The 16,207-nt window shown below is 42.7% G+C and overlaps 1 protein-coding gene across 1 annotated transcript; it reads right to left on the minus strand.

Annotated features, from left to right (window-relative positions):
• Positions 1-1,609: 1,609 nt before the first annotated feature.
• On the minus strand, positions 1,610-14,286 carry SEC22B (SEC22 homolog B, vesicle trafficking protein). The gene is made up of 5 exons (XM_088451267.1): positions 14,106-14,286; positions 12,239-12,348; positions 10,689-10,849; positions 5,601-5,747; positions 1,610-1,955 (listed from the first exon to the last, which is right to left on the minus strand). The coding sequence occupies exons 1-5, from the start codon at positions 14,178-14,180 to the stop codon at positions 1,801-1,803; spliced, it is 648 nt and encodes a 215-aa protein (XP_088307393.1). The 5' UTR covers positions 14,181-14,286; the 3' UTR covers positions 1,610-1,800.
• Positions 14,287-16,207: the final 1,921 nt, after the last annotated feature.

A 16,207-nucleotide genomic window follows, 5' to 3' on the forward strand; every position in this document is an offset into this window, starting at 1 on the left:
CATGTTTCAATGTGATTTGCATTGACACATACAAAGCAGTGTCATATCAAAACTAGTGTTTATGTAGTGTATGATTTCTAGGGGCTGATGTATCATTTCCAAATTAATAATGCAAATAAACCCACCTATTATTGTAGATCACCACAATGCGAAGAAAAAAATATTGACAGACTAACCAAAGGATTCAGAGTAAACTAGAAATGTAAAAACCACTGTGGAATACGAAACTAGCTTAGCATTCCCACACTTTCAACAAATGATTTACAAAAAACTTACAGCTTATATATACAGTGTGCCATGTGTCTACTATTATTTCAAACCATAAACAGATTTTGATTACCTATTACCAGTAAGATAGGATTAGAATTACTCAATTAAAATATATCACAGATTGTGGATCCATTTACCTTTACCTTATAGAATAAGTAAAGATTCAGTTGAAGTGGTCCGTGAAGAAGACTCCTGCCATTTGTAACGAGTTGGCCAAGGAAAAGGAGGAGCTGCACTACATGGGAGGTCTTCTCGTACATAGGTGGGCTCTCCAAATCCCCCCTCCCCCATAACTTCTGCTTATGAAAAAGCTAATTATACGCCATCTGAGGCATTCGATAAAGAGGAGAACGTAATATTTATCTGATTTTCTATTTTTGAATGATACATATGAAAATATTGCATTTCTAATATATTTCAATTGCAAGACAGAGGTTTTGCGATCTTCACTAAAAACCTATTTATCGCAAAAAATTTTTATGAAAAAAATCTTTATTTCTTGCTTTATACATCTGACTGATACTAATTTATCAGCGATAATTAAATTGCTCTGTTTTTATTATGGCAAAATCCATCTGGTTACATCAACTCCTTAGTTCTGCAACTCTGAATTCCTGTGTGTTAACCTGCAGCAAATTTGGCTGGTGCTAGGTTGTTAGTGAGGTACTCCCAAACACTAATCATTTTCCCCGATATAAATGCATTTTGGTTATAGTTTCAGAGATTAAGCATCAAACCATAAACAAAGGAAAAAAAAAAAGACGTTTACAGCTCCAATGAGAAAAACAGTTGTAGGATTTTGTTTGGTTTTCTGTTTTTATTTCATTTCAACTCTTGTTGTAGATTAAAGTGGAAGTTGTCCTAAGCTCTAAAGCTGTCCTAAGCTCTAAAGTTGCTACTGCACAATGTATAAATCACTGCACTGGATTAGGCATTAGAAACATAATAAATAGTATTCCAAATATTTAAATGCACAGACATAAGGAGAACAGTCATAAAAGCTTTAAAATGAAACCAACTATGCTCGCAGCAGTGTTTCTACTTACAGGAACTACCATTCTTTTATTAGACTTGTTCAGAGAAAGCAGATTTTGATTCCTCTCGTGGCCATATAATTATTATCTACTTCTAGCGGCTGGAAAAGTAGTAATAAATGTGAAGCAAGCATGAAAACGGTATTGTTGAAGAAAAGATCAGGTGATAGAAGTTGAATTGAAATAGAAAGGACTCCAAAACATATGCAGGTATAACATTGTCAGTACACTGAACACTGTATTCTCCATTTCCAGATTTTGCATCTGCTCCTCCTTTTCAGAAAAGATGAAACTCTGCGATATAGTCTGTTCTGTTATTTAATGTAGTCCAATACATTTTGGTGATCCAGAAGAGTGATTAAGGACTACCGTCAGCCTCTTGGCAACTGACCTCTAGCAGTCAAGAGACACAGATGATGGCAAACAATTAACCCATCCAATAAGTTGGCTAATAATCCAGTAGTTAACATCTACAGTTCTGTCAAATGATTATGCTTCACAACCACCAAAATCTCACATACACAATCAGCATAACTGAAAATACAGCAACTGCGGCCAGCTTAGCATATGTGGAGCGCATGTTCAGGTATTTGGCATCTTGGCGGTATTTTTTTGACAACGTTGACAGGTTGCTGGCCTTTGTATCCAGTGCTGCAGGAGTGAAAAATACAACATAAAAAAACAACCTACATATTTATATAAAACAACATTAGTCAGTCAACAGTGCCACGTAGCAAAAAGGCCAAAAGGTTCCACACACAAATATGCAATAAAATGTACCGATATTATTTTAGATAAAATCAAACATTAACCAGGATATACATTGTTATTCAAAGTATCTTACTTTTAAGCTTTCAAACCTGTGTTCTCCCCAGAAAATGTTGCCATCCAGGTGGCATTAAGAAGTAACCAGGTGGAGGCAGTGTAATACTTTGTAATAATGAAAAAATGTGCACCCCTCGTGTGCGATAGGGACGTGACCTCATGTCTGCAAGGCCACACCTCCTGTTCTCTGCAGGTTTGGGGGCGTGAAGTCACACTGGGGGCTTGCCCAGCGCTCCGGGATGCTACGAGGACAGCACCCAGCCTCTCCTGACACAAGAGGGTGTGTAATGGATGACGTGCGCAGGTGCGCGTCATCCATGACTGGTGCGCTTTGTGAGACCATCCGAGGGGGCGACACCAATATAAAGCAGCTATGCTATTTTGGTATCACCCCCTCGGATGGCGTCACCCGGTGCGGCCTGCACTCCCCTAGCGGTGCCACTGGTGTCCAGCAATACAGGTCTACCGTTCTCTACAATGTTCCAACTGTCGAAGCCGTGCCCTGGCTTGTAAAGATGGGGGAGACATATCTGATGGGATGTAGCTCTGTTACTGTGCCCCTCGGTTGTGGCTGCCAGATACCTGAAGAGGACAGTGTCGAGCGATGTGCAAAAAAGCCAAGCGGGGCATCGTGAAATTGATCCTGAGGAGAACACTCCAAACACTGAACAAAGTCAGCATAAAGGAAGGTGTATAAAAAATAAAAAAAAATAAAAATAAATATAGAACAGTAGCGAACTGCTACAACTTACTAACTTATACAAGAAAATTAAGGTGTCCACTTTTTAATCAGCTAATTACAGAAGTTTATCACTACAGTATGGAAAAGGAAGAGGACTGAACCTCTGATGTCACATGTTCCTAGTGAATCTCTTACGTTGTTTCAGTTCATTGCCTAATGCTGGCCATACACGCTACAATTATCGGGGCGATCCGCCTGATATCGGCGGATCGCCCTGATAATTGTAGCATGTGTGCAGGCGACCGAGGGTTAAATATTGCTCGGTCGGGCATGCAGGATTGTCCAGCATGCCCGTCCGATGCGATATTTACCCGGTAACTGTCGGCTGCATCGGGCAGTGTATGTCCAGCGCGGCAGACAGACAATTTCCTGTGTTCCTTCCTACGGAAGGAACAGGGAAATGTCTCCTCCCCCGGGGGCGGAGCGCGGATGTCGGGCTATACACTGTGAGAGAAATCTCAGTGTATGCCGGCGACATCTGCGGCTGGCAGCCGGCCAGATAAAATGTCTGTCGGTCTGACAGACATTTTATCTGGCTGTGTTTGCCCAGCATTAGCAACGTTCTCAGATTTTTTAAATAAACTTTAATGAAGAATTAAACAAATAAAAGAAAATACAAAAAACATAAGCTGAAGGCTTTGGATGTGCAAAAAATTATATATACATTATTGTAAAATAATAATTAAAAAAATTATTTCCGAGCATTGATGCTCTCATTTTTTGATCCCACATAATTGAAAAGGTGAGTGGATGAAGATGTTATGTAACAATTTTCTGAAAATTATTATTATTTTTTTTTTAATGTATGAAGGTGCTATAATCTACGGACCATAGTAACAATGCTATTTTAATTGTTGGCAGTATGCTTACTGGTAATTTTGTGAAGACAAGTGATATGTCCAATTCATGTCAAAGTTATCTAACTGTAAATATCTCAGTTTCTTCTAAATGTAACACAACACCTTCATCCACTCGACTCTTCAATTCAAAAAGTAAATACAAATGCCCCTCCACCCCTCCCCCAGTTTCACTTACTTCCGGTAATCGGTGTTCCGGTGATGTCCTCCGTGGCTCCGGTCAGCTGGTCTCCCCATCCCGGGTCACAGTGCAGGATGGGAGACCAGCTTACCGGAGTCACGGAGGACATCACCGGGGCACCGATCACTGGCTCCGGACTCAGGCAAGTTCTTTTTTTTTTTTACTTTATTTTTATTTCTTTGCAGTGATCAGCTTGCTGTCTGTTTAGGCCACACAGCTGATCACTGGGGCTGGCTCCGGGCTCTGCTCTGCCTGTTAAAGCAGAGCAGGAGTCCGGTAACCGGAGGAGACCCTGGATAATGCCTCTTCCAGGTGGAGTTATTACCACAGGGCTTCCCCCAGTATTTTTTTTCACATTTTAATTTTAGTAAATCTCAGGCAGATCACATTTCCCATTACAATTATGGGAAATGCGATCTGATTACTAAAAATATGTCATAATTAGGGCTCGGAGTAGAAGTTTACGAATTCTAGTCCAATTGCCCTTTAGTAAAATTAGGCGATACTAAAATAATGTGAAAATGGTGTGAAAACACCCTTTTTCACTTTATTTTAGCAAAAATAATGTTAATAAATAGAGCCCTAGGAGAGAGCAGGTAAATTGTCTACATTTGATCTAGAACATAATAATTTTAATTACTGCAAAAAAAGATGAGATTATTTTATAATCACGGAAGTGACTAGTAAGGTTTTGGGTGTGTTATTTATTTTTATCCTCTTAGTATTATGTTCAGAGTTTTAGGGGCAGCTATTAATTATACTGGGACCACAGGGTAACCACCAAGAGAGCCTTTATCCTATTCAGAATATTGGTCCTACAGGCCAGGGAGGTCAGAAATAAAAGCTGGTCATGCTGTTTTTTGCTTAGTGGGATGCCAATGTTTACATTGTTACCGTGCGTGCCTCAGTCCCAAAACACCACCAGCACCACACACCGCTTACGCTCAGCTACCAAATCACTTAACTGCCAAATACGGTTCATTCACAGCAAAAAGAGAAAAAAAACCTAGGTGGAGGAGAATCATATTTTATTTTTAAAGTTCTGACATATTAAACACAAACAAATTAAATACAAAGACATAAAACAAAAAGGTAAAACTGGCACTGCCAAATGAGCTTGAAATCTAAGATGTGGGGAACACTTGATACATAATGATGCTAAATAAATGCTTTAAAGCATTATTTCACTCATGCATCCCTTAAAATCCTAAAAAAAAGGTGTCAAAATGAAAAACTGGTAAATTTGATATTATGAATTGCGCAAAAATGTGTGATTTTATGCGCACATTTGTCGGGAAAGCACCCACAAACAATCTGAAAAGCTTCAGCGCAATAGATTTTATACTTCTGACAACAGTACTTTCCCTTAAACTAATAAACCAACTGCTGTACCTCAAATTACATAACTGTGTAATTCCCATGTACCGCAATACAATCAACCCTACATCTACAGCAACTTCTAATAGCACAAAACGTATTCATTATTTGGATCGGAAAACATGGCAAACAATAAGAGTCACACAACATGCAATGTTTTAAATAACAATTTAAAATGTAATGGTTTCGAATGTTCTTACATTGGAATGTAACATATATAGTACATACAATTACAAAGTGTGTTTATTGCACTTAAAAAGGTTAAACACTATATAATCTAAATATGTTATTTTCTGCTACTTTTGTGCACCTACCTGACAGAGCTTCCCCACGGAGCAGTACTTCTTCAATGTTAGCCACCATGATCCGCTGCACATCTTGTAGCTCTGTGTTGATGGAACCTAAGTTTCTCCTGGCCCGACTATCAATATAAGTCTTCTTTGTTTTCTGAATGTAATTATCTACAAAGTAAACCAAAGTGGTTAACAGAGCAATATAGATTTAGTATCATAAATTGCAATTTTTCACTTTGGAAAATAGTGAATATATCTTAGGAAAACACATAGGACTGTGATCGTACTTAGCCCACTTTAGGGCATCAGAACAGAGTGAGTGAAGTAAGTATAGATCACTTCGTCAGGAACCAACAGAACTCTGAAGCATGTATATCCATCAGGATGTAGTCGGCATCCCGGCGTGTGGGATGCAGATTGTCTAAATACCGGTGGCAAAATCCCGACAGCATCGGTATCCAGTCACCAGTATCCCAACCGATGGCATCCCGAAGGTAAATATCAACAGTTAGGGGAGGGTTCGGGTGCATGTTTAGGCACTAGGGGAGGGTAAGGCACCAGAGAGGGAAGGTTAGGAGTAGGGTGTGGGGAGGGGGAGGGTGGTATGTTTAGACACCGGGAAGGGAGGGTTAAGGTAGGGGTTAGACTTGCCTTGTTTCCTTATGGGTGTCAGGATTCTGACTGTCGGGATGCTGCTGTCAGAAGACCAGCGACATCCCAACCGCCGGGATCTCATACCAAACACCTAATTTATTTATAGAGACTCATTTCCTATCCTTGATCCAGTCTCTACATTTGGAAACACAGGATATACAAAAATTAAAAAAAGTTACCTAAAAAATTATAATTTATAAATATTTTTATTTGTTGTGTGTATTTAAATATGTTCAGTTTGTGCTTTCATTATTTTATGGTCCTATTTGACTTAGCAAAAAACCCCTTGACATACAGTGTTTTGCAGTTAAGAGGAAAAAAGCAGACTAAGGGGGTATATTTACTGTGAAGTGAGGGTTTTTAGAAGTGGGGATGTTGCCCATAGCAACCAATCAGAATCTAGCTATTATCTTCTAGGTGCTAGATAAATGTCAAGTAGAAACTAAATGGTTGCTATTGGCCACACCTCCACCTCTAAAATCTCACACTTTAGTAAATATACCCCTATGTGTCTTTTTTGGGGCACACTTAGTAAAATGACTAAGTGTGCCCCAGAAATACGGAATCGGTATGAGATACCGCCGGCCGCATGGCGGTTCAATTCCCGGCAGCGGCAGCCCGACTCTGGAACAGATCCCGGCAGCCCGACAGCGCTGGAAATCCCGATCGTCGTAAGGTAAGTACTGACTAACCTAACCCTCCTTAGGGGTGCCTAACCCTAACCTTCCCCCAAGTGCCTAACCCTAATCCCCCCTGTAAGTGCCTAACCTTAACCCCCCCCCTTCCCCACTGCCTAAACCGAATTCCCCCGGGGGGGGGGGGGGGGGGGGTGCCTAACCCTAACCCTCCCTCCCCCTAGCCTAACCCTCCCGGGGGGTGGTGCCTAACCCTTAGTTCCCCCCTGGTGCGCTAAACCTAACCCTCCTCCCCCGCGGCTGTCCGGTCGCGATGAAAGGCATCCCTTCGATCGGGATGCCGGGCGCCAGTCTCCCGGCATCGGTTAAATGAGCGGCGTCTACATCTAGACGCCGGGCATTTCACCCTCGCCGGGATATGACAATCGGGAAGCCGGCTGTCGGTATAATGTCAGCCGGCTTCCCGATTGCATCCTGAAATTACATACAGTCTGCTTTTTGACTCAGCAAAAAAAACAAAAAACCTTGATATACAGTTTTCTGAATTATTATTTGGGAGCACCACCAACCCAGTGCTATATTTACCTGTGTAAATATTGCCTATATATGAGGAGACTTGCATTATCTAGTACACACTAAACTACCAATTCTGAAATTTATTGCAAAACAACCCTTCCAAAAATAAATATATTATATAAAACATATGTAAAACTGATCCGAGTTCAACTGGCAGCTCCCAATGCACATGGTTAGAACAGTTACTGCTTGGACATAAAAAAGCAGTGATGGAAAAGCGGTTAGTGGCAGTGAGAGGATTAGAGCCGAATTGGGAGGAGTGGAGGGACAGTTTGGGAAAGGGGTGTCACTACACAGCAATTCTCCTTCACTGAAACCATCCATAGGTTGACACCCCAGCTGTTTGAAGGCAGTGTTATTTGCAGGTGCAATGGTTAGATGGACAAGACCTGATGGGTTAGAACCTTTCATATTCCTAAAGAAACCTTTTAAGCTTGGACATCCGTTTTATTTTGTGATATTTATAGAATTAAGATCCAATGATTCTTTGCATGTGGCAAACTGAAAATCATCAAATTAAGTATTTACAAGCAGTAATTAAATGTGTATTCCTTCCTTTCATACTACATCTTCATGGACAGGCCAGATCAACACGGCATCCCAATACACCTGTCACAATGCCTACTTTTTACATTTATTTTAAAGTCAAGTATGAAGTGATGTGGGATGCAGTGAGATAACCGGCGGCCAGGATGCTGGCCGTCAGAATCCATACCCGGGGTTGAAGATGGGCGTCGAAATCCTGACGCCTATCTTTTGCCCCACACTGAAAACCTGACAGCCGGCATACCGAACGAAGGTAAGCGGGGAATGGGTAGCGTTAGCTGCGGGCGGGGAAGGGTTAGGTTTAGCCACCCTCGGTGGGGACTTAGGGTTAGGCACTCCGCCGGGAGTGTTAGGGTTAGGCTACGGGGTCTTAGGGTTAGGCATCACCCCGGGAGTTTCAAGGTTAGGCACCACCAAAGGAGGGTTAGTGGGGGTTGGGAAGGGGGGGGGGGGGGCAGGGGAGGGTTACCCTACTTACCACCTCTGGTCGGGATGCTGAACCTTTGGGGTTCCAGCGTCAGTATGAGATACGACGGTTATTCATACGTCGGTATTTCATACTGATTCCATGTGTGGTATATGGGATTTAAAAAGAGGTTTTATGCATTTAGTCATAAAACACTATGGGCCTGATTTAGAGATGCACGCAAACCACATGGTTTGAGTAAATCTCTGATGGTGGGAGGACTGCACATGACCAGTTCTGTGTATGTGCAAAACAGGTCCTGTGAGATCGCACGCACTGCCCCTAAAGCCGCAGCATGATAGAAATGCTGACTGCTATTTGGGGACGGCAACGACGGGGGCAGTTTTCTAGGCCTACCGGGGCCAGGGTCTGCATCTTCTGACGCATATTTACGAGTCCCGGCTGAACAGTTCCGTTGTCCATTCTTCGTAAGCTTACTCAGATGGGCAAGCCTGCTGCCATCGCGACCATCTTTGGACGCAGCAATCGGCTCTGCGATGCTGGCAGGAGGCGTCTTGATGCCTCCTGCTGTATTAGCATATGTTAGCACCCAAAGACACAGCAGCAATGCCAACAGTGTCCATCTCTGAATCAGGCCCTATGACAATGAGCAAGCTGAGACACACGCAGATGTAGCCTACTTTGCTGCTAAATAGGTTTACTGAGCCATCATTATGGCAATTCTCTTTCATCAATCAAGGGTCAGTTAAAAGCTATTATAGTAATTATAGCTTATCGTTCCAGCAACGTATCTAGGCATTAAACCTGCCAGATATCCTGCAACATCACCAGTCATGTGACAGGAATTTACCAGCTGCATTAGATGAGGTTTTCAGTGTATCTCCAACTGTAGGTCGAGCCGTATAGCCCAAATATGTTGGTTTCCATAAAACCAAAAATGATATCATTATAGTGGTAGTGTTGGTGTTTTATTAGCTCAAGCATGGACAAACAGGTGTAAATTTTTTATTATACATTTACAGTGGTACTCATTTAGAAAGATCCACAAGGAACATAAACAGTATAAGCATACATCTGCCTCCCCTCTCCTACAAGCCTTCCCCTTCAGAGCCCAATTCACGGTTCTTACACTCACTTACAAAGCCCACACCTATTCCTTTCCGATTAACAGCTTACTTCACTCGAAAAAATCCATGCCACCTCTCTGCCAACTGATTACTTCCTCCCACTCTTGGCTCAAAGATTTTGCCCGTGCTGCTTCCTATATCTGGAACTCTCTCCCTATCAGACTCTCCACAAATCTTCAAACGGGCTCTCAAGAGCCACTACATCCTCAAAGCCTTCCAGTTCTCATCCTAACCCGCTGCTCCATGCTCCTTCCTCACTGTCTACCCACCTGTGTCACCCCATCCCTTTAGAATGTAAGCTCTCACAAGCATGGCCCTCTCCCCTCATGTGCTTCTCCTTCTCTTACTCATACGATCGTCTACTCTTAACTCACCACATCTAACACTTTGTTGCTGATGCCCTGCTGTTTAATATAGTGTTATGATCGCTATTGCAGTAATGGTTATAAACTGTGTCCATAGCCTGCATTGTTTCGTACTGTAAGTCGCTGTTTTCTTGTTTGCTCATTAGCTTATGTATTTTGTAAGGTGCTGCAAAACCCTTGTGGCGCCATATAAATAATAATAAAAATAATAAATAATGGTTGCAGAGCAATACAAAGTCAATTTACTGCGCAACACTAACATCATAAACAAATCTTACATCTAGATATTCCAAATATTCCAGCTTGTTCATTAGTATCACAATGTCCATATTGAGGCCATAAAAAAAAAAAAAAAAAACTTGGGGGGGACACTACATATAATTTAAAAAAACTTTAGGAAACCACTCATTTGCTGACTAAATTGTTTAATATTTTTTACTCCAAGTTCTCTTTTCTCTCCCCTGCAAGGCAGCCATATATCAAGTGGTGAGAGGGGACTACAGGCAGTACCCCAATTTGTATGACCTGCACAGCATTCTACTGAATGCTGTGCGGGAATGATTGAGCAGTCAGTAATTCATAGCTGCAGGTTATCATCCTGCTGGTGTCACAGGCAGTCAGTGAGAGCCCGGCAACAGATCATAGGTTTAAAGCCCATGCTTGCCACATGTTAAAAAAAAAAAGCCATTGTGTGTCAGTTAGTGGGTTAATTTCAGTAATTGTATGTAATTTTCATTTGTTATTTTTATGTAGTGTACATTGCTTTATTGTTAACTTACCAAACTCTATAAAAGAGTATGGTCTAGATACGGTGGGTACTTTCTTCCCATGTTGCTCATCAAATTCATTATACAGGTCCTCTAGATAGGCAAATGCTAGCTTCTTCGGATAGGACATCTCACAAAGAACTAGATAGCAAACGCCTTTCTCAATTAGGTAGCTGAAGATAAAAGAAAAAAATATATATAATTCATAACTTAATTATAATTAAACAAAGGATATGCTCACATAAGTGACACTAAACCCGTATTAACACTGTGTGATATGGAAAACTGGAACAGACTCTGGGCCTGATTCAGAGCCGCTCGCTGCTTGCGAGCGCTCGCTCGCTCTGAATCAGGGCGGGGAATTTATTTTTATTTTTTTCACCTGCCCGCTCGCTAAGCTGTGGGTGCCCACCCACAGCTTGTGCGAGCGGGCTGGAGATGGTCGTGATTGTCGCGACCATCGGGCTTTCGAGGAGACCCTGTGGTAAGGAGAGGACTCCCTGCTCTAATAGAGCAGGAAGTCCACTACTGACATCACGAGTGATGTCAGTAGGGTCGCCCCAAACGCCAGGCGTTCCTAAGGGAACGCCGGCGTTTGTGCAGCCACCCCCCCTCCCCGCCTACAAAATGAGGCGAGCTGTGAATCAACATCAACAGCCCCGTCTTGTAGCGAGACCCGGCAGCATGCGCAGAGGGGGACCATCGACCCGCTTGCGAGCGGGTCTGAATCAGCCCCTGTGTTCTCTTCAAAATATGTATTCATTTGAATGCTGCATACATAACTAAAAACTCACTGCATCTGCATACAAGAGAGGGTACTACTTAGCTGAAAGGAGGCCCGAATAGTCCATTTAATAATTACATAAATTACTGTGATCATCATGCTTAAGATAACCACAGGTATACTATAGGACTGATTCAATTGCTTGTAGATCGTGTCTAATGAGCCTGGAAACTATTCATTTAAGTTGTGTACAACCAGCCCCTCACTGGTCGCGATGGACCATTTTCGCACAAGAAAGCACGGGATTAGCCATGTTAAGCAGCTTCTCCTGTGCTAAGTGCAGGACGCTGCAGTTAAGGCGCACCTGACACTTGCGACCACCCCTGCAACTACTTATCGTGGCCTTTTTCTCACACATCAGGAGGGTGCAAACAGAAATCCGCGATAAGTGCAGCCTCTGAGCTGGTCGCCCAAAACAAATGGATGAGCCCAGGAGCTACAAACAATTGAATCGTCCCCATGAACATTAGTAAAATGAACACACCAGTTGGGCTAATGCACAGGTTCTCAAACTTGGTCCTCAGGACCCTAAACAGTGCATGTTTTCCAGGTCTCCACGCAGAGTCACAAGTGAAAGAATTAGCTCCACCTGTGGATCCTTTAAAATGTGTCAGTGAGTAATCAATACACCTGTGCACCTGCTGGGTGACCTAGAAAACGTGGGGGTCCTCAGGACAAAGTTTGAGAACCACTAGGCTAATGGTTGTCAATCTGCTGTGACCAATACAGGTTTCATGAAAAATAAAAGGAAAAATTTGATTTTTGTTAAAGTACTCACTGGAATGCCATGACACCAGCCTCCAGCGTGCACCGAGTGGGCGACTGTTCGTTAAGCTTACGGAAGAGCTGCTTGGCTTGGTTCTGATACTGTTGCAAATCCCTTCCAGACTGTGAAAAAAAACAAGCAGACATAATGCACATACATTACTGAGAAATGGATATAAGCCGTTCTCATTGGTAGAAAAAAAAAAAAAAGTCACATGTATTACAAACACTAACAATCTCAGACAGTAGACAAAATTTTGGAGCAAATAAAGGTAAAATACCAAATGTAACCCTGCAGCACTTTTATATATTTTAAAGCAAATGTGCCCGTTACATGGATGTTAGGATGGTGGAGTCTACAACTTTGAATCATATCAAGGGAAAATCCCTTAATAATTGACATGTTCCTAACTAAGGATGGCAGGTACATTAGATTGCACCCATATGCAAAAACAAGATTTAAATTTGCAGGAATAGATATTTAAGATGTGATTAGGCAAGAAGTACCAGTAATCATGTACTAACTTGAGGTGCATAGCTGCAATTTCATAACGGACCTTTAAGATCAATCTTATGATCTAGTCCCTCTAATTGTACTAGGCTTAGGTGTATAAATATTAGCTCCAAACCAGCATGTACAGCATTGTTAGCGCGGAGCAAGTGATACACCACCTGTCCTTCTGTGTCTGTGAATAGCCTTTGTGAATATGTACAAAAGCTTCATTGACTTTAAGTTTAAATAAAAAGATTTCAAAATGTACTTCATACTTCTGCTTCCATATAATTAGGAAAATACCTACTTACACAGAATGTAATAGTATATCATCATGTATACTTAAATGTTGCCAGGTTGCTATTGTCAATGCTCATTTGTATATTTAGTAAATGCACCTATTTACTTCTAGCCTAGAAAGTCATAGAGGAGTCAGGGCACACATAGGGTATGCAGTCAGGAAGCCAGCGGACCTAATCCTGACAACCGGCTCCCCGACTGCTTAATCCCGGCGAGGTTTAAATGACAGGCTGTCATTTTACCGACGCCGGGAGACCGGTGACCGACATCCGACCGAAGGGATCCCGGGCGCCACTGCGGACAGCCGCGGGAAGGGGGGGGGGGGGGGTGAGTGGGTGAGTGTTAGGTTTAGGGCTCCCGGGGGAAATTTAGGGTTATACACCCTAAATTTAAAGGAGACACCAGGATATACAATAATTTATGCAGCCTTTCAAGTATCATTCCGGTATGTATTATATAATGAATTACATGACCTGCTTCTAAACAAAAAATACTACACTATATTTGCGTTCTATCTGGCTCTGCCTGAGCCTCTCCCAATAAGGTTTTCCTGATACTTTTGAGTGCCGTATTCATCCCACCACATGGAATCCCAGTAAAAGAACCACAGATAAACCTTAAAGATTTATTATTCGGTACGCACATTTTGTTTTGAGCACGTGCATTTCTCACTTGGAATACTACACTATTAGGCGCATGTCCTTTCCCAATTTCACTTCCAGAGATAGATAGCTTCCAATCTACGGCATTAATATTATATCAGTTCTCACGTCACAAGCCAATACATTTCATATATAAGTAGCTAAACTCAACAAAATACTTTAGTGAATACAGAAAATATATCTTTACTACTTTTAGAACTATACAGCGGATCAAAATAGAATATATAAGTTGCACATATGTATCTACAGTCAGACACACGTATATTCCTTACTCCTGCAGAATTTGCCACTGCCAAAGACACGTTAGGCGGATCCCAGCTCACAATGGACACATACATACATACATACATACATACATACATACATACATACATACATATCCATGTAACAAATCTCCCCGTCCTCTCTCTGTAACCATCACCTACTTGCTCATCCTCCTGCATTGAGGCCGCTAAAGGCAGCCCGTCCGCCACCCGGGCGATCATCGTCAGCAGCACCATGTTGTGGAAAGGAGATGCGGCTTCTACCAATGACAGCAGCAGCGATGAGGTGGCCGGAAGGAACAATCCTCCGCTGCACTAGTCACGGTGTGTCCCATCAACTTCGGTCGCTTGTACCGGAACAAACGTTCCCAGAGATAAAGGTTCCGTGGTTAGGAGTAGGATACTGGGAAGGACAAGTTTGTCTTTCATCTCAGGTCGGAATTTTTCTAATCCGCTCTGAGCGCGCAGATAAATGTATACAGTCTCAGACATTATTTGAATATTTACAGTTTGTTTTATGCAGTAATATATTCTTTAATGCACGATGGATATCGGTAGTTTATTAACTGCCACTAGGTCCCAAATAGATAATTGTGAAAATATTCACACAATTTTCTATTGTCGATATTCTGCACATACGCAATGGGTTAGTTGTAGAACGTGGTTCTGTAAAGGACCTCTGACGTTACAACCACGTGACCAGCGGCAAAAGGGGAGGGACAAGGTTTAGAACGGGGGCTAACAGTGTCCGCTTGCCATGCATCGGGCTCGGTGGCTAGTTTCGTTTGCCACAGGTTTATTCCCCCTCTATGCCCACGTGAATAGTAACACTGGTAGCTGACCGGCCCTGCCTTAGCAGTCACATGGTTGTGACGTAAGAGCTCCTTTCTCCAACTTGGATCTGGCAACAACCATACGGCCAGTGGTACACCGTCTCACAGCTACTCCTGTCCTTATGTACATTTCGTCACACATTGGGCTTTTTCCTGAGTCAGACTCTATATCGTCCGTATGTGCGTTTTTACCAGTATTGCTTCTGTGACTTTATGCAAATTCCGCTACAAGCCCTTCCCTAGTAAATAAGCGTGCATCTGGATGTGCAAGGACTGAGATGCCAACTTTTAAATATTGGCAGACCCTATAGTTGGTATCAGGGATATGCAGTCAGGGTAGGCCATACTCTCTCCCTTATCATGCTCCCTGTCATGCTCCAGAGTTTTGATATAAAAACCGTGTTTTTATATATGTATGCCTCCCCAGCCATAGACCTCACAGCACGTCACTGGTTGGTATAGGTTTTCAGCAGTGTGTGATAGAGGTCAGTCCACACAATAGATAACTTAACCAGGTCTTTGGTTTATTAACCAGGTAGAAAAGGTTTGCAGGATGACACAGGGTTAAAGCAGCAGACACGGGCTGATTCAGCAGAGGACACAGATGGTGAAACGCAGATTCACAATTATTGGAAATCTGCACATTTTGATTTTGCGGAAATGGGCGTGTTGTCCACTTTTTCCGAGACTGCAGAGGCCAGGGTCTGCATCCATGAACGCAGACTTCCTAACCTTGCAAGCCGGCCAGCCTGCGTAAGCTAAGGCTTACTCAGCTGGCCGATGCTGCACAACAACGATGTTCGCAAAGGTGATCCCAGGCTGCGACCTCGGTCTCTTCACTTCAGATGCCTCCTGCTGCATTTGAATTTTAGCAGGACGGAATTGCAAAGCTGCTTGTGTGCGGCTTTGCAATTCCGTCCACTGTGTGGTATGGCTGTGCATGCGCAGTAGCGCACAAGGGGCCTGATTCAGAGTTGGACACACAACTGCGATTTCAGTAACAGCGGACTTGTGAAATTATGCTAATGACTCTGCTGTCTTATGTACAGCAACACCCGCCGCTGGTGTCTCAGATCCGCCGCCTATGTACAAAAAGACGGAACATCAGGCGCCCTTCGATCCCACCATGAAACTTCTGAGCAATCTATGGTGTCTCAGAATGTCCATCTTAACTAAGACATTGGGGCCAATTCAACTGCAAATGAATTTGCAGTGGTTGACTAGGAGACGCCCAGAAAATGATGACGCGTTTGCGTTTTTGTAACCACCTCCCGTTTGGGGGGCATGTCTCCTCCTTCATAACTGGCAAGGATCCAGATAATTAGCACCCGTCCCCCAGCATTTGGCACTTCTGCTGGCGTATGCAGTTTATGGTCTATTATCAAGTTAGAATCTATATTGATGTCCATCCATAATAGGACCCTGAAACTT

Source organism: Taudactylus pleione, unplaced genomic scaffold, assembly GCF_031769625.1.
Source record: "Taudactylus pleione unplaced genomic scaffold, aTauple2 ptg000543l, whole genome shotgun sequence".
Lineage (NCBI taxonomy): Eukaryota > Metazoa > Chordata > Amphibia > Anura > Myobatrachidae > Taudactylus > Taudactylus pleione.